Source organism: Ranitomeya imitator, chromosome 2, assembly GCF_032444005.1.
Source record: "Ranitomeya imitator isolate aRanImi1 chromosome 2, aRanImi1.pri, whole genome shotgun sequence".
NCBI classification, from domain to species: Eukaryota; Metazoa; Chordata; class Amphibia; order Anura; family Dendrobatidae; genus Ranitomeya; species Ranitomeya imitator.
The window spans coordinates 580,511,233-580,530,223 of NC_091283.1; the positions used below are offsets into that span (position 1 = coordinate 580,511,233).

General features: G+C 45.5%; 1 protein-coding gene across 1 annotated transcript in view; it reads left to right on the forward strand.

The window, feature by feature from the left end:
* Positions 1-1,115: 1,115 nt before the first annotated feature.
* The window catches only part of WFDC3 (WAP four-disulfide core domain 3), a 111,249-nt gene continuing 93,373 nt past the window's right edge, over positions 1,116-18,991 (forward strand). Inside the window, exon 1 of the mRNA XM_069752232.1 lies at positions 1,116-1,272. Within this exon, the coding sequence (XP_069608333.1) occupies positions 1,197-1,272 (76 nt within the window). The 5' untranslated portion in view covers positions 1,116-1,196. The remainder of the gene's footprint in view (positions 1,273-18,991) is intronic.

Sequence of the window (18,991 nt, forward strand, 5' to 3'; positions counted from 1 at the left end):
GACAGTAAAAATAATGAAGGAGAATTGACCCCGTAACTGAGCGTATTAACACCATTGTATAACAATTGGGAATATCCCTTTTAAAAAAAAAATGAATATCTGCAGATTACTTTACCTTTTTTTTTCCCTACGGTTGGATTTTTTTTCCTTCAATTTTTGCAAGGTTGTTTCCACCAATCTCTCCCATCGGGAAACAATGTACAGTCTGAGTTATGTCAACATTTTTAGTTTTTTACTTGGAACCAGAGGTGACTCCAGGTCACCAATAAGCTGCAACCTTAGAAGGAAGATAGACTTTTCAATGACTGTCCAATAATATGGAAAATCTGATGGTTCAGAACCTGTCCAGTCCCTTTTAGGCTGCATTCATTTATATCTTCAGTTTTAAAGCTGAAGTCTTAAACAGGTAAAGTTTTACTTTTAGTCTACTTTCACATATGTAGCAAATATTTTATATGCACCTGCCTGAAATTGGCTGGGCAAGGAGTTCGGCAAGCTGGAAAGCCCCCAAGGCAAATGTTAGGATTTGTTTCAGCTTTGTATTAGTATGCTTTGGGGTAGTGTGGTGCCACCTGCAGGTCATTTTTCCTTACTGCAGATTTATGAAAATTAATGTTTAAAGTGTATTTTGTGATCACATCGTGGATGTGTAGTTTGTTTGGCTATTTTCTTGCTGAAGGGGGCAAGGTTACCTTTCAAATGGTGTCTCATTTGTGCGTGTGGGTGCAGTATGAATGGAGATACAAAGTGATCACCGAAAAAGAGTGTTTTGAAATAATATAGAAGAATTGACATCACTGACTGGGAAATGTAATGAGAATGACTGCTGGAAGAACCTAGTACCCCTTCTTCAACTAGACCCAGGTAAACTACTTTTAATTTTCAATTTCTTTCTTTACTAGGTAATGAGGTCAGCTCACTTAGCGTAGCAGGCCAACAGGTTTTGCATGTTCCTATGCTACCTTGAAGTTCAGTAACCAGAGTTCACAATCAAATGTTCTCATGGGAAGTTTTGCAATTTGCAATTTTGCAATCATTATGTGGATGTGACTATTAGTGTAAGGTACAGAACACAAATAAAATCTCAGTGTTTCTGCCTTTCCATTGTTTGCGCAAGGCCACAACCCACACTGCCTACATATTTATAACAGGCTGGCACTGTACAAATCATTACAACTGCCATCCCCATCACAAAGATGACGATGAATAGATTTCAACTCTCCGTCCTGGGGCTCTTGCTCAGTTTTGTTGCTCTAAGAATATCATCAGCAGGTAAGTTATAAAGAGTACTATAAATGCTAGATCTAGTAGATACCATTTAAAATATAAGTAGTTTGTACACATTAGTACCAACTTTTAAATTGAGTTGAAATACATAACTTGCACTATTTATGCTTCTTTCTAAAGCCCCAAATCATGCTTTTTCTCACATAAGTGCTACAAAATGTGCCTAAGGATGCAGTATATCACAAACCATTACCAAAATGAGGCTCTTATAAGCCCCCACATCAGAAATTACTGAAAAGGTAAGGGATCAATGGCTTCCTTTCACTGTACTGTCTATGAATGCCAACAGTTTCAAAAGTTTACAACTGAAAGAAGACAAAAGTTCATCAAGTTCAATCAAAAGCCTACCATATTGATTCATGGAAAGACAAAAACCCTATGAGGCAGATGCTATTTGCCCCATATTAGGGGAAAAAATAGTTCCCAACTCCACATATGGCAATCAGACTAGTTCTCTGGATCAAAATCCCAACACAGAACGTAGTACTCGTAACCTGTTCTATTACGTTTCATAGCAAGGATGCCCCTTTGTTATTGTTTCGGGCCTAGGTATAAAAAGTATATTAAAAAAAAAAATTGTAATAACAGCACCTCTAAGATAACATTTTTCCAAACTGAATAGCCATAAGTTTGAGAACTTTTCTTAATATTGCTGTACACTCATTCCCCTATTAAATTTGGTCGCTCTTCTCTGCACCCACTCTAGTTCGACTATATCCTTCTGGAGACCTCAATGGAGACTAAAGTTGTACAGACTATTCTAAATGTGGTCGATATAGTGGCAGATCCCCTGCTTTGATGTGGGCTCTGGTGGTGAGCTCGTATCAAAGCCGGGACATGTTAACTGTTTTGTAATCGCGATCCACCCGCTGCTATTAACTGGTCAAATGCCAGTCAACCGCTGACATCAGCATTTAGCAAGCACTTCTGGCCATCGGGCCGGAAATGCATGCACTACTGACCCCCGTCACGTGATCGGGGGTCAGCAATGCGTTGGCATAACAACCAGAGGTCTCCTGAAGACTTCTATGGTTGTCGATGCCAGATTGCTGTAAGCGCCACCCTGTGATCGGCGCTCATGGTAATGCAGTAATTCTACTACATAGGAGTGATCTGAGCATCGCTCCTATGTAGCAGAGGTGATCAGGCTATGCCAGCTTCTAGCTTCCCATGGAGGCTATTGAAGCATGGCAAAAGTAAAAAAAAATGTTTTAAAAAATATGAAAAGAATTTTAAAAAAAATAGTTCAATTCACCGCCCTTTCACCCCATTCAAAATAAAACAATAAAAAAATCAAACCTACACCTATTTGATATAGCCGCATTCAGAATCGCCCGATCTATCAATGTAAAAAAAGGATTAACCTGATCTCTAAACGGTGTGGTGAGAAAAAATTCAAAAACGCCAGAATTACATTTTTTTGTTGCCGCGGCATCGCATTAAAATGCAATAACGGGCGATCAAAAGAGCGTATCTGCACCAAAATGGTATAATTAAAAACGTCAGCTCGGCACGCAAAAAATAAGCCCTCACTCAATTCGAGATCCCCAAAAATTGAGACGCTATGGGTCTCAGAAAATTGTACAATTTTTTTTTTTTTTTAGCAAAATTGGGAATTTTTTTTCTCCACTTAGATAAAAAATAACCTAGACATGTTTGGTGTTTATGAACTTGTCATGACCTGGAGAATCATAATGGCAGGTCAGTTTTAGCATTTAGTGAACCTAACAAAAAAGCCAAACAAAAAACAAGTATGGGATTGCACTTTTTTGCAATTTCACCGCCTTTGGAGTTTTCTTCCCGTTTTCTAGTGAATGACATGGTAAAACCAATGGTGTCGTTCAAAAGTACAACTCGTCCCGCAAAAAATAAGTCCTCACATGGCCATATTGACAGAAAAATAAAAAAGTTATGGCTCTGGGAAGAAGGGGAGCGAAAAACGCAAAGCTGAAAAAAGCTCTGGGGATTAAGTGGTTAAAAAGTAAGTTAAATGTTTCATTTTGCATTTTTATTATGAAGCTCAGTAGTATGTAGATGTTCGTTAATAGAAATTGAATTGAATTTTTTAAATAGACAAACAAATATATTGAGATAGATGGAATTTAGATGGTATAAAAATTCAGCTGGTTCTTACCTCCCATTCCCAGAGGTGTTTCTAGGTTTTCGGACACCAGGGGCAAGAATTCAGTTTGGCACCCTCTTCCTTCATGCGGCTTGAGTAGTCGTTCATATGCGATGTGCTTTTCCCATTTCTCTCAATGTTCAGTGAAAAACTGAGAGAAGCAGGAAGAAAATCTAGCTGTCATGTGATTGTTATATGAAAATCACATATGAGTGAAGTAGCCATGTGATGACTGTTGGAACTAGCAAGCAGAGATGAATCCTGGCATTGAGTATATTACATGCTTTTAGGATTGGCATGCTACCGGGCTTAATTTTATAATTAAATGACTTGTCCAGGTTTGTGATGAAAGTCTGCTGTCAGTCTAGATGACTGCCGGCTTTTGAATTCTCACAGAGCATGTACTGCACACTTTTACGATTCTCCCATGATGGTGCAAGAGTAGACGGTCATGTGAGCGAAAGTATGCTATTGGGAAACTTACAACCACATTCCGACTACATGTGTCCTGCCTTGCTCAATTAATTTTCTTTGAGCGAGGCCACGCATGTCTAGTCGGCACATGATGACATATATGTAAATTGCATATTTGCGGTTTTGTGACCTCTTGCTCTCACCGCTGGCGCCAGAGAATCCTGACAGCATGCAGTGCACGCTGTGAGAATTCAGAAGTCTGCAGTGACATAGAGTAACTGCAGACTTTCATTGCAAACTTGGACAACCCCTTTAATGCTACTAATATAAATAAAAACATATCAACCCTTATTAGATGACGCAAAATTTTATTAACATAGACATGTATAACGTAATCTTGAAATTTATGGATTGTTACATGTGTACAGGATCAGAAATAATAACAGCGCAAGAATCCATCACCAGAATGATCACCAGTACAGAAGTACGTCAGTAGAACCCCCATCAGTACAGAAATACAGCATCACAACCCTCATCAGTAGGGAAATGCTTCACCAGAACCACCAGCAGTACAGAAACACATCACCATAATCCCCATCAATACATCACCAGAACCACAATCAGTACATGAATACATCAATAGAACCACCATTGGTACATTAATACTTTACTAGGACCACCTTTCATACAAGAATTCAGTACCAAAACCAACATCAGTACAGAAATACATCACCAGAAACACCATAATTAAATGAATAAATCACCTTAACCAGGATCAGTACTCGAATACATCACCAGAACAACCATCAGTTCATGGTACATTACCGTATTTTTATGGGGCTATAAAGACGCACCGGACCATAAGACACACCAAAAATTTTCAGAAGGAAAATGGGGAAAAATGAATGCATCAAATGGGGGTCCATCTTACAGTCCTGAATTCAGCTTACCCGGGGATGATCGGCAGCGCTGATGGAGCAGAGTCACAGTGGGTGCTTAGTGGTCCGGCGATGATATGACCCAGACTGGTATGCAGGTTCTCGATGGTGCGGGGGCTCCACAGCTCATACCCCAGTTTCGTCCTGCACAGATCCCAGTCTGGTGGTGGCCGGATCTCAGTGTGGTGCTGTCCGGATCCCAGTCTGGTGCTGCAGGTTTGGTGGTGCTCAGTGATGATCGGTGGTGTGGGCTACGGCGACATTTTGTGAAAGCCCCGAGGCCCTGCATTTCTATTCCCTCGATGCTGTGGCCTGCGGGAAAATTGCCACTGGAGGCAGCGCATGCGCAGATTGAGATTTCGGGAGACGAGATCTCGGAGCCGAGATCTCAATCTGCATATGCGCTGCCTCCGGCGGCCATTTTCCTGGAGACCTCATCATTGAGGCAATAGAAGTGCAGGGGCTTTGGGCTTTCCCAAAATGTCGCCGAAGTTCCCCCGCACCACCGGGCCCCGCCAAACCTAAGTAAGTACATTTTGACTGTAAGATGCACCCACCTTTTCCCCCACAATTTTTTGGGAAAAAAGTGCATCTTATAGTCTGAAAAATACGGTAATTGTAATAACAGGTCAGACCCATATACATTTGTATCTCATGAACTTACATACTGGGAGTATGTCCTTAACAATCCACATTACTGATGAAAATTAGTACCACAAACAAACATTTACAACTAGGTATCTTATGGGTGACATTGTCTCGGATTGGAATTGTTCTCTTTTTTTTCTCACAGCGATACCATGACAGAGAAGGGCCAGAAGACTGCGTTGTCTGGTTTCACACACTCCTGCACTGGTTAGAAGTACTTCACCATCATATTAATCAGTGCAGTTTCTTCTTTGCTAGCAGTGCAAGGATTAGTGTAGCGAGGCCTCCACCTTTAGGAGTAATTCTGGGGTCAGGGTTAAACAAGGGCACCCCTAGTTCTAGGGACCTGGTTAGTGCCCAAAGTCCCAACACCTTTGTGAGACTTTTATTCATTTTGTCCAGATGCCATAATGACTTTTCACATTCGCAGCTCATCTCTGCATACTTGCATCTTCTCCGTTTTTCAGCAGCACATCAGCACATGATGCCCTTAAATATAGCAGCGTGATTATAATGCTCCTGCATAAAAATATCTGCCCTATGCTGAGCCCTTGAATAAATAATTGCCTCTCTCTGTGTCCTCTGCACAAAATATAACTTTCACACACTGTTCCTCTTATGGTACATCATGCATTCCACTCTACCCTCTCCTTTCTACACTGGCCTTCTCTTCACACTGTCCTCTCACATTATGTCCCCCCTATAGTGCCCAGTCTATATACTGTGCCTCCTCACCACATTCCCCCCTCCTTGGCATACTGTCCCCTCATGCTGCCCCCTCTCTATACTGTCACCCACACATTACCCAGTCTTTATTCTCTGCCCTCTTACATTTTTCTCCCCCAATATCCTTTCCTCACACTATTCCCCTCAATAGTCTCCTCATACATTTCCTCCCTCCCCCATACTGACTCCTCACACATCCTACCCCCTGCCAACCATACCGTCTCTTTACATATTTCCCCCTTGATATCTATTCTGTCTCCTTCACACATCACCCCGCTCCCCATACTGTGTCCGCATCCATCCCATTTCCCTTCCCATGTTGTGCCCGCACCAATGTTTCCTCATACATCTCTCCTCACCTTACTGTGTCTTCATTTATTACCCCCTCATACTGTTTCCTCATACACTCACCATACTGTGTACACATTCTTCACTCCTCTTACTGTCCTCAAATTTGTCCCTCACCACTTGCTCTCTGCACTGTGTCCAAACCCATCCCCCTCATACATCCCCCCGCTCCCCAAACTGTGTCTGTACCAATCCCATCACTTCCAACACTGTGTCTGCTGTTATGAAAGGTAATTCAGTACCACAATGGACATTGAGGTCAGCGCACATACAGTGACCTGGCAATAACCCAAAAAACAAGAACGAGCTCTGAGACGTGGGAACTCTGTTGACCGCAATCCCTAATCCTCTCCAACCACACTAAAGGCAGCCGTGGATTGCGCCTAACGCTCCCTATGCAACTCGGCACGGCCTGAGAAACTAGCTAGCCTGAAGAAAGAAAATAAGCCTACCTTGCCTCAGAGAAATACCCCAAAGGAAAAGGCAGCCCCCACATATAATGACTGTGAGTTAAGATGAAAAGACAAACGTAGAGATGAAATAGATTTAGCAAAGTGAGGCCCAACTTTCTGAACAGAGCGAGGATAGGAAAGATAACTTTGCGGTCAACACAAAACCCTAAAAAAAAACCACGCAAAGGGGGCAAAAAGACCCTCCGTACCGAACTAACGGCACGGAGGTACACCCTCTGCGTCCCAGAGCTTCCAGCAAGCAGTAAAAAACAAATTGACAAGCTGGACAGAAAAAAACAGCAAACAAATAGCAAAGAGGAACTTAGCTATGCAGAGCAGCAGGCCACAGGAACGATCCAGGAGGAAACAGGTCCAATACCAGAACATTGACTGGAGGCCAGGATCAAAGCACTAGGTGGAATTAAATAGAGCAGCACCTAACGACTTCACCACATCACCTGAGGAAAGAAACTCAGAAGCCGCAGTACCACTTTCCTCCACCAACGGAAGCTCACAGAGAGAACCAGCCGAAGTACCACTTGTGACCACAGGAGGGAGCTCTGCCACAGAATTCACAACAGTACCCCCCCCCTTGAGGAAGGGTCACCGAACCCTCACCAGAGCTCCCAGGACGACCAGGATGAGCCATATGAAAGGCACGAACAAGATCGGGAGCATGGACATCAGAGGCAAAGAGCCAGGAATTATCTTCCTGAGCATAACCCTTCCACTTAACCAGATACTGGAGTTTCCGCCTTGAAACACGAGAATCCAAAATCTTCTCCACAATATACTCCAACTCCCCCTCCACCAAAACCGGGGCAGGAGGATCAACAGATGAAACCATAGGTGCCACGTATCTCCGCAACAATGACCTATGGAATATGTTATGTATGGAAAAAGAATCTGGAAGGGTCAGACGAAAAGACACAGGATTAAGAACCTCAGAAATCCTATACGGACCAATAAAACGAGGTTTAAACTTAGGAGAGGAAACCTTCATAGGAATATGACGAGAAGACAACTAAACCAAGTCCCCAACCCGAAGTCGGGGACCCACACAGCGTCTGCGATTAGCGAAACGTTGAGCCTTCTCCTGGGACAAAGTCAGATTGTCCACTACATGAGTCCAAATCTGCTGCAACCTGTCCACCACAGTATCCACACCAGGACAGTCCGAAGACTCAACCTGCCCTGAAGAGAAACGAGGATGAAACCCAGAGTTGCAGAAAAAAGGGTGAAACCAAAGTAGCCGAGCTGGCCCGATTATTAAGGGCGAACTCAGCCAAAGGCAAAAAGGACACCCAGTCATCCTGATCAGCAGAAAAAAAGCATCTCAGATATGTTTCCAAGGTCTGATTGGTTCGTTCGGTCTGGCCATTAGTCTGAGGATGGAAAGCCGAGGAAAAAGACAAGTCAATGCCCATCCTACCACAAAAGGCTCGCCAAAACCTCGAAACAAACTGGGAACCTCTGTCAGAAACGATATTCTCTGGAATGCCATGTAAACGAACCACATGCTGGAAAAACAATGGCACCAAATCAGAGGAGGAAGGCAATTTAGACAAGGGTACCAAATGGACCATCTTAGAGAAGCGATCACAGACCACCCAAATGACTGACATCTTTTGAGAGACGGGAAGATCTGAAATAAAATCCATAGAGATATGTGTCCAGGGGCTGACTGGCAAATTTTAGCCTGGGGGGCAAGTACACAGCAGTGGCCCATGAGTAGCGGCCCATCCTTAAAGGGGTTGTCGGATCTTAAAGGGCACCTGTCACCCCGAAAATCGCGGGTGAGGTAAGCCCACCGGCATCAGGGGCTTATCTACAGCATTCTGTAATGCTGTAGATAAGCCCCCGATGTTACCTGAAAAAGGAGAAAAAGACGTTATATTATACTCACCCAGGGGCGGTCCCGCTGCTGGTCAGGTCGGATGGGTGTCTCCGGTCCGCTGCGGCGCCTCCCATCTTCTTTCCATGACGTCCTCTTCTGATCTTCAGCCACGGCTCCGGCGCAGGCGTACTTTGCTCTGCCCTGTTGAGGGCAGACAAAGTACTGCAGTGCGCAGGCGCCGAGCCTCTGACCTTTCCGGCGCCTGCGCACTGCAGTACTTTGTCTGCCCTCAACAGGGCAGAGCAAAGTACGCCTGCGCCGGAGCCGTGGCTGAAGATCAGAAGAGGACGTCATGGAAAGAAGATAGGAGGCGCCGCAGCGGACCGGAGACGCCCATCCGACCTGACCAGCAGCGGGACCGCCCCTGGGTAAGTATAATCTAACGTCTTTTTCTCCTTTTTCAGGTAACATCGGGGGCTTATCTACAGCATTACAGAATGCTGTAGATAAGCCCCTGATGCCGGTGGGCTTACCTCACCCACGAATTTCGGGGTGACAGGTTCCCTTTAAGCTACATGTCTACAGTCACTATGTGTGAATCCTCATATCGTGCGCACTATGCTCTGTGAGGATTCTCCGGTGCCTGCGCCGGGAACAGGTTGTCCTGTGACGGCAAACATGCGAGATATATATATATATATATATATATATATATATATATATATATATATATATATAAAACACACACGCACAGTCCCAATGTATAATTGACACACGCACAGCCCCACTGTATATATAGTGCACACACGCACAATCCCACTGTATAATCACACACACACACACACACACACACGGCCGGACAGGGACAAAAAAGCAGCCCTGCCACAAAAAACCCCACCAGTCCACATACTCAAACACTCCCCACCCCCGAAAAGTGAATTTTGCTATACTTTGTCCTGCCCTTCAACACTCCTCTTAAAGGCGTTATTTGAAGAGCCACATGTGAATGGCGCCGAAGTGCGCATGATCGACCACAGGTCCATTTACATGGTGCTCTTTAGCCACGTAGCATATTGCCCAGCCACGTAGTTTACGTAGTATATTGCCCAGCTACGCACAGAGCCACGTAGTATACAGCACAGAGCCACGTAGTATACAGCACAGAGCCACGTAGTATACAGCACAGAGCCACGTTGTATACAGCACAGAGCCACGTTGTATACTGCCCAGCCACGTAACTGGGCAGTATACTACGTGGCTGGGCAATATACTACGTGACTGGCCAATATACTACGTGGCTCTGTGCTGTATACTACGTGACTGGCCAATATACTACGTGGCTCTGTGCTTTATACTACGTGAATGGGCAATATACTACATGGCTGGGCAATATACTACGTGGCTGGGCAGTATGCCCAGTTACGTAGTATACAGCACAATCACGTAGTATATTGACCAGTCACGTAGTATACAGCACAATCACGTAGTATATTGGCCAGTCACGTAGTATGCACCATATCCCTGTTAAAAAAAAAAAGAATTAAAATAAAAAATAGTTACATACTCACCTCCTGGAGCCTCCGGATCGAAGCGTCCGTTCCCCGATGCTTGGCGTGCAGTCCGGTCTGAAGATTGCATTGCGGTCTCGCGAGAACGTACGTCATCATCTCGCGAGACCGCAATGCATGCAGCGGTCACCGGGACGTCACGCGGAGCGGAAAAGGCCGGTTCCTGATCCGGGGGGGCCACCGGAGGGTGAGTATGTAACTATTTTTTATTTTTTTATTATTTTTAACATTAGATATTTTTACTATTCATGCTGCATAGGCAGCATGAATAGTAAAAATGTGGTCACACAGGGTTAATAGCGGCGGTAACCGAGTGCGTTACACCGCGGTCAATGCTGCCATTAACCCTGTGTGAGCGCTGACCGGAGGGGAGTATGCGGACGCCAAGCACTGACTGCGGGGAGTAAGGAGCGGCCATTTTCTTCCGGACTGTGGCCGTCGCTGATTGGTCGCGGCAGCTATGACAGGCAGCTGGCGAGACCAATCAGCAAATGAATAACCGTGACAGAAAGAAAGAAGGACAGACGGAAGTGACCCTTAGACAATTATATACTGTATATATATATATATATATATATATACATATTTAAGACAGCATTATACTATATTATGATGCATACATCACATAAGAGACACCGCGACTGCTGAATATATATCACATTGAAACTACTGTATATACAATATATAGTTGATACTGCGACTGATGTGTATAGTTGTAGTATCACCTATATATTGTATGTGATACTGTGACTGCTGTACATACATACATTATATAGGTGAAACTGATATATATATATATGTTTCACCTATATAATGTATGTACAGCAGTCACATTATCACATACAATATATAGGTGATACTACAACTATACACATCAGTAGCAGTATTGCCTATATATAGACTGCTGTATATACATTATATAGGTGATATTGCGATTATATACAGCAGTAGCAGCCAGTATCACCTATATAATGTATATATAGCAATCTGTATCTTATATATGTGGGCAATACTGCTACTGATGTGTATATACGTTATATAGGTGATACTGCTGTGTATACAGTGGTGTGATATATACACACACCCCACAGTGTCACCTATATAAGGTATATACGCATCAGTAGCAGTGTCACCTATATAACATATAGACTGCTATACGTACATTACATAGGTGGTATAGCGATTATATACAGCAGTATCACCTATATAATGTATATATAGCAGTCTATACACATTATATAGGTGCAACTGCTGTTTATAATCACTATACCACCTATATAATTTACGTATAGCAGTCTATATGTTATATAGGCAATACTGCTACTGATGTATATATGTTATATAGATGATACTGCTGTTGTGTATACATGTACATATATATATACATAAACACACCCCACAGTGTCACCTATATAAGGTATATATATGCATCAGTAGCTGTCACCTATATAAGATATAGATTGCTATACATACATTATATAGGTAGTATAGTGATTATACACAGCAGTATCACCTATATAATGCATATATAGCAGTCTATACACATTATATAGGTGCAACTGCTGTATATACATAAAAAAAATTCATCTTGGGAGTTGGGACTAACCCAGGTCCCTGGTGAGGTCGGGAGGATGAAGGGCTGAGGTGGGACGGGTCCTGGCCAGCGTCGGCGATGAAGAGGATCCCAGGCAGACAGGCAGTGGTGAGCAGCCAGTTTTCTCTGACGCTGGTGCAGGCCGGCCAGCGTCAGACGCACACACAGTCAGGTGGAGCCTGGAGGCGCCCTATGCGCGCGCGCGGGACATTTCAAATCTTTCGTGGTCTGATCTCCTGTGTGCCTGCGCTGGCACAGGCAGCAGACGAGCGCGCGCAGGACCTAGGAACGCGGCCGTGCTCGTGCACTAGCACGGCCGCCGCGGCGCTTCTCAGCCGCCGGCAATGCGCGCGCGCACACACAGGACCTGCCTTTACAAGATTTAAAGGGCCGGCTGGCGGAAATCGCTGCCGGTCCTCCAGCGGCCCTGTCCAGCTGCTCAGGCACCGGCCCGGGGGGCATATGCATTCCTGCCACCCGGCCCAGTCCGCCCCTGTATGTGTCCAAGGCCTCTTCGGGACCGGCAAGGGCAAAAGCAACCCACTGGCACGAGAACAGCAGGGCTTAGCCCGAGCACAAATCCCACAGGACTGCACAAAAGTACGCACATCCCGCAACAGAGATGGCCACCAAAAGGATCTAGCCACTAACTCTCTGGTACCAAAGATTCCAGGATGACCAGCCAACACCGAACAATGAACCTCAGAGATAACTTTATTCGTCCACCTATCAGGGATAAACAGTTTCTCCGCTGGGCAACGATCAGGTTTATTAGCCTGAAATTTTTGCAGCACCCGCCGCAAATCAGGGGAGATGGCAGACACAATTACTCCCTCTTTGAGGATACCTGCCGGCTCAGATACACCCGGAGAGTCGGGCACAAAACTCCTAGACAGAGCATCCGCCTTCACATTTTTAGAGCCCGGAAGGTATGAAATCACAGTCAAAACGGGCAAAAAACAACGACCAACGAGCTTGTCTAGGATTCAACCGCTTGGCGGACTCGAGATAAGTCAAGTTCTTATGATCAGTCAAGACCACCACGCGATGCTTAGCTCCTTCAAGCCAATGACGCCACTCCTCGAATGCCCACTTCATGGCCAGCAACTCTCGATTGCCCACATCATAATTACGCTCAGCAGGCGAAAACTTCCTGGAAAAGAAGGCGCATGGTTTCATCACCGAGCAATCAGAACTTCTCTGCGACAAAACAGCCCCTGCTCCAATCTCAGAAGCATCAACCTCGACCTGGAACGGAAGCGAAACATCTGGTTGACACAACACAGGGGCAGAAGAAAAACGATGCTTCAACTCTTGAAAAGCTTCCACCGCAGCGGAAGACCAATTGACCAAATCAGCACCTTTCTTGGTCAAATCGGTCAATGGTTTAGCAATACTAGAAAAATTGCAGATGAAGCGACGATAAAAATTAGCAAAACCCAGGAACTTTTGCAGACTTTTCAGAGATGTCGGCTGAGTCCAATTATGGATGGCTTGGACCTTAACAGGATCCATCTCGATAGTAGAAGGGGAAAAGATGAACCCCAAAAATGAAACCTTCTGAACACCAAAGAGACACTTTGATCCCTTCACAAACAAAGAATTAGCACGCAGGACCTGAAACACCGTTCTGACCTGCTTCACATGAGACTCCCAATCATCCGAGAAGATCAAAATGTCATCTAAGTACACAATCAGGAATTTATCCAGGTACTCTCGGAAGATGTCATGCATAAAGGACTGAAACACTGATGGAGCATTGGCAAGTCCGAATGGCATTACTAGATACTCAAAATGGCCCTCGGGCGTATTAAATGCAGTTTTCCACTCATCGCCTCGCTTAATACGCACAAGATTATACGCACCACGAAGATCTATCTTGGTGAACCAACTAGCCCCCTTAATCCGAGCAAACAAATCAGATAACAATGGCAAAGGGTACTGAAATTTAACCGTGATCTTATTTAGAAGGCGGTAATCTATACAAGGTCTCAGTGAACCATCCTTCTTGGCTACAAAAAAGAACCCTGCTCCCAATGGCGACGATGACGGGCGAATATGCCCCTTCTCCAAAGACTCCTTCACATAACTCCGCATAGCGGCGTGCTCAGGCACAGATAAACAGTCGACCTTTTGGGAATTTACTACCAGGAATCAAATCGATAGCACAATCACAATCCCTATGCGGAGGTAGGGTATCGGACTTGGGCTCATCAAATAAATCCCGGTAATCCGACAAGAACTCAGGAACCTCAGAAGGGGTGGATGACGAAATAGTCAGAAATGGGACATCACCATGTACCCCCTGACAACCCCAGCTGGACACAGACATGGATTTCCAATCTAAAACTGGATTATGGACTTGTAGCCATGGCAACCCCAACACGACCACATCATGCAGATTATGCAACACCAGAAAGCGAATAACCTCCTGATGTGCAGGAGCCATGCACATGGTCAGCTGGGTCCAGTACTGAGGCTTATTCTTGGCCAAAGGCGTAGCATCAATTCCTCTCAATGGAATAGGACACTGCAAGGGCTCCAAGAAAAACCCACAACGCCTAGCATACTCCTAGTCCATCAAATTCAGGGCAGCGTCTGAATCCACAAATGCCATGACAGAATACGATGACAAAGAGCAGATCAAGGTAACAGACAGAAGAAATTTTGACTGTACCATACCAATGGTGGCAGACCTAGCGAACCGCTTAGTGCGCTTAGGACAATCAGAAATAGCATGAGTGGAATCACCACAGTAGAAACACAGCCCATTCAGACGTCTGTGTTCTTGCCGTTCAACTCTGGTCAAAGTCCTATCGCACTGCATAGGCTCAGGTTTAAGCTCAGGTAATACCGCCAAATGGTGCACAGATTTACGCTCGCGCAAGCGTCGACCGATCTGAATGGCCAAAGACATAGACTCATTCAGACCAGCAGGCATAGGAAATCCCACCATGACATCCTTAAGGGCTTCAGAGAGACCTTTTCTGAAAATAGCTGCGAGCGCACCTTCATTCCACTGAGTGAGTACGGACCACTTTCTAAATTTCTGACAATATACCTCTATTTCATCCTGACCCTGACACAGAGCCAGCAAATTCTTCTCTGCCTGATCCACAGAATTAGGCTCATCGTACAGCAATCCGAGCGCCAGGAAAAATGCATCGATATTACTTAATGCAGGATCCCCTGGCGCAAGGGAAAATGCCCAGTCCTGAGGATCGCCACGCAAAAAAGAAATAACGATCCTAACTTGTTGAACTGGGTCACCAGAGGAGCGAGGTTTCAAAGCCAGAAATAGTTTACAATTATTTTTGAAACTCAGAAATTTAGTTCTATCTCCAAAAAACAAATCAGGAATAGGGATTCTCGGTTCTAACATAGAATTCTGAACCACAAAGTCTTGAATACTTTGTACTCTTGTCGTGAGCTGATCCACACATGAAGACAGACCTTTAATGTCCATTGCTACACCTGTGTCCTGAACCACCCAAATGTCTAGGGAAAAAAAAAGGCAAAACACAGTGCAGGGAAAAAAAAAATGGTCTCAGAACTTCTTTTTTCCCTCTATTGAGAATCATTAGTACTTAGGGCCTCCAGTACTGTTATGAAAGGTAATTCAGTACCACAATGGACATAGAGGTCAGCGCACATACAGTGACCTGGCAATAACCCAAAAAACAAGAACGAGCTCTGAGACGTGGGAACTCTGTTGACCGCAATCCCTAATCCTCTCCAACCACACTAAAGGCAGCCGTGGATTGCGCCTAACGCTCCCTATGCAACTCGGCACGGCCTGAGAAACTAGCTAGCCTGAAGATAGAAAATAAGCCTACCTTGCCTCAGAGAAATACCCCAAAGGAAAAGGCAGCCCCCACATATAATGACTGTGAGTTAATATGAAAAGACAAACGTAGAGATGAAATAGATTTAGCAAAGTGAGGCCCAACTTTCTGAACAGAGCGAGGATAGGAAAGATAACTTTGCGGTCAACACAAAACCCTACAAAAAACCACGCAAAGGGGGCAAAAAGACCCTCCGTATCGAACTAACGGCACGGAGGTACACCCTCTGCGTCCCAGAGCTTCCAGCAAGCAGTAAAAAACAAATTGACAAGCTGGACAGAAAAAAACAGCAAACAAATAGCAAAGAGGAACTTAGCTATGCAGAGCAGCAGGCCACAGGAACGATCCAGGAGGAAACAGGTCCAATACTAGAACATTGACTGGAGGCCAGGATCAAAGCACTAGGTGGAGTTAAATAGAGCAGCACCTAACGACTTCACCACATCACCTGAGGAAGGAAACTCAGAAGCCGCAGTACCACTTTCCTCCACCAACAGAAGCTCACAGAGAGAACCAGCCGAAGTACCACTTGTGACCACAGGAGGGAGCTCTGCCACAGGATTCACAACAGTCTGCACCCATCCTCCCAATACTATATCCACACCCATCCTTCCTTGCTCCCCATACTGTGTCTGCATGCATCCTTCCTAGCTCACAATATTGTGCACCATGCCCCTCACTCCCAATACTGTGTCTGCAACCATCTCCCTTCCCTCTCTCCCCATATTGCACCTGCACCAATCCTCCATCACTCTCTGTACTGTGTTTGCATCCCTTTGCCCGCTACCCATACTTTATCGTCAGATTTCTCCACTCCCTATTACAATAAATCTTTGGCGTCTTCAGCTCAACTAGGGCACTTAACACCAACGTTGAGTGCGCCTCTGTGGCGCCGGCAAGTGATGCCAGCAGCATGAGCAGTTCATCTGGCATGGAAGTGCCGGCAGTCAGGGCTTCAATTACACTCGATCAGGAAGATGTGAGAACAATTGATTGCTGGGAGCCAATGCACCTTCTCTGAGCTTGACAGCCAGCTCAGAGAACAGCCGACTCCCATTACAAGAGTGTCACAATGCAGTCAATGCAGAAACAAATCGGACTGCTGCATCAGGCAGCCTGATGGCACCCCCTGCCAGTTGCGCAAGGGGCAAATCTCCCACCTGCCCCCATAGATACACAGGTGCCAATCCCCACGAAATAGGGAAAATGTAATCTTTTATCCATTATCCCAAGAAATTGCTGAAGTGATGGGACACAGTTATATTCTTTAACTGAGCTAAATAATTCTTGACATATACAGTATAGGAGACACACTAAAGCCCGTAGCTGAGTCCATCATTTGTACATCCAAAGTTTGTGCAGGCAAAATGTATTAGAATGTCAAGACCAGATGCAATGTTTGCAAAAGGAATTAGCAACGTTCAGTGGACAACCAAAAAGATCCCCCAACATTTTGTATAGTCCATAATCCACTTTTGTGATTAAAGGGAATCTGTCACCCCATTTTTGGCCTATAAACTGCGGCCACCGCCATCAGGGGCTTATCTACAGCATTCTGTAATGCTGTAGATAAGCCCCGATGTAACCTGAAAGATAAGAAAAACAAGTTAGATTATACTCACCCAGGGGCGGTCCGGTGCGGTCCGGTCAGATGGGCATCGCAGGTCCGGGTCCGCTGCCTCCCATCTTCATACAATGACGTCCTTTTCTTTGCTTCCTGTTGCGGCTCCTGCGCAGGCATACTTTGTCTGCCCTGTTGAGGGCAGAGCAAAGTACTACAGAGCGCAGGCGCCGGGAAAGGTCAGAGAGGCCTGGCACCTGGGCACTGCAGTACTTTGCAGACAAAGTACGCCTACGCAGGAGCCACGACAGGAAGCAAAGAAGAGGACGTCATTGTATGAAGATGGGAGGCAGCGGACCCGGACCTGCGACGCCCATTGGACCGGACCGCACCGGACCGCCCCTGGGTGAGTATAATCTAACTTGTTTTTCTCATCTTTCAGGTTACATCGGCGGCTTATGTACAGCATTACAGTTGTATATGTATATTCTTACAATATCAAAAGAGGTCAAAATGGACCCCTTTAGTACCCTGTGTGTCACAACTCTGCTGTCGGGTGTCCCGGGACCAGCGGCTCTTTCCCTGTCCCTAATGCTTGGGGCATCCTAGTTCGCCCTGCTTCCTGGATTACTTCTGTTGGCGAAGACACCAGGACCACTTACCTTGCCTTAGCTCCTGAATCCACCTTCAGTTTGTACCCTTCCCCTACCCAGGGAAGAGGGGAGTAGTATTATACCGTAGTACACCAACCTGACTAACAACAGTCACAGATAAACCCACTAAACTCCTTCTCCTATAGCAATCACCCACAACCTCCAGCCATGCAGCATAAGCTATCCCTGACAATGAGTACTAGCCAGGACCCAGAATATATAGGAGATGGGAGTGCCTAATAGTGCACAACTGATAGCCTTTAAGCTCCAAGAGGTCGCAACAGAGCAGATTAACCCCTGCACTGTCAGAAGAAATTTACACCTTTTAGTAAGAAGGTGAAGTGCTTCTCATTAGTGCAGGAGTAGGAGAAATCAGACGCTGCGGTCTTTTGGCTCCTCTCTGTTGCGGTAAGCCCGTAACACATATGCACCAAAGAATTACACTGTGATGCTACAGAATTTAAGCAGTTATCATCTCTCTCTTAGGCCGGTTTCACACGTCAGTGCCTTCGGTACGTGAGGTGACAGTTTCCTCACGTACCGGAGCCACTGACACACGTAGACACATTAAAATCAATGCATCTGTGCAGATGTCATTGATTTTTTGCGGACCGTGTCTCTGTGTGCCAAACACGGAGACATGTCAGTGTTCGTGGGAGCGCCCGGATTACACGGACCCATTAAAGTCAATGGGTCCGTGTAAAACACGTACCGCACACGGACGTTGTCTGTGTGCAGTCCGTGTGCCGTGCAGGAGACAGCGCTACAGTAAGCGCTGTCCCCCCCAATGGTGCTGAAGCCCCATTCATATCTTCCCTGCAGCAGCGTTTGCTGTAGAGAAGATATGAATATTCCTTTTTTTTTAGTTTCTCGTGTTTAAAATAAAGCTCCATGTCGCCACCCCCCTCCCACCCCCTGTGCGCCCGCCGCTGTAATTAAAATACTCATCCGGCTCGCTCCCTCGCTGGCGCTGCTTCCTGTCCTGGCCGCACCTTCTA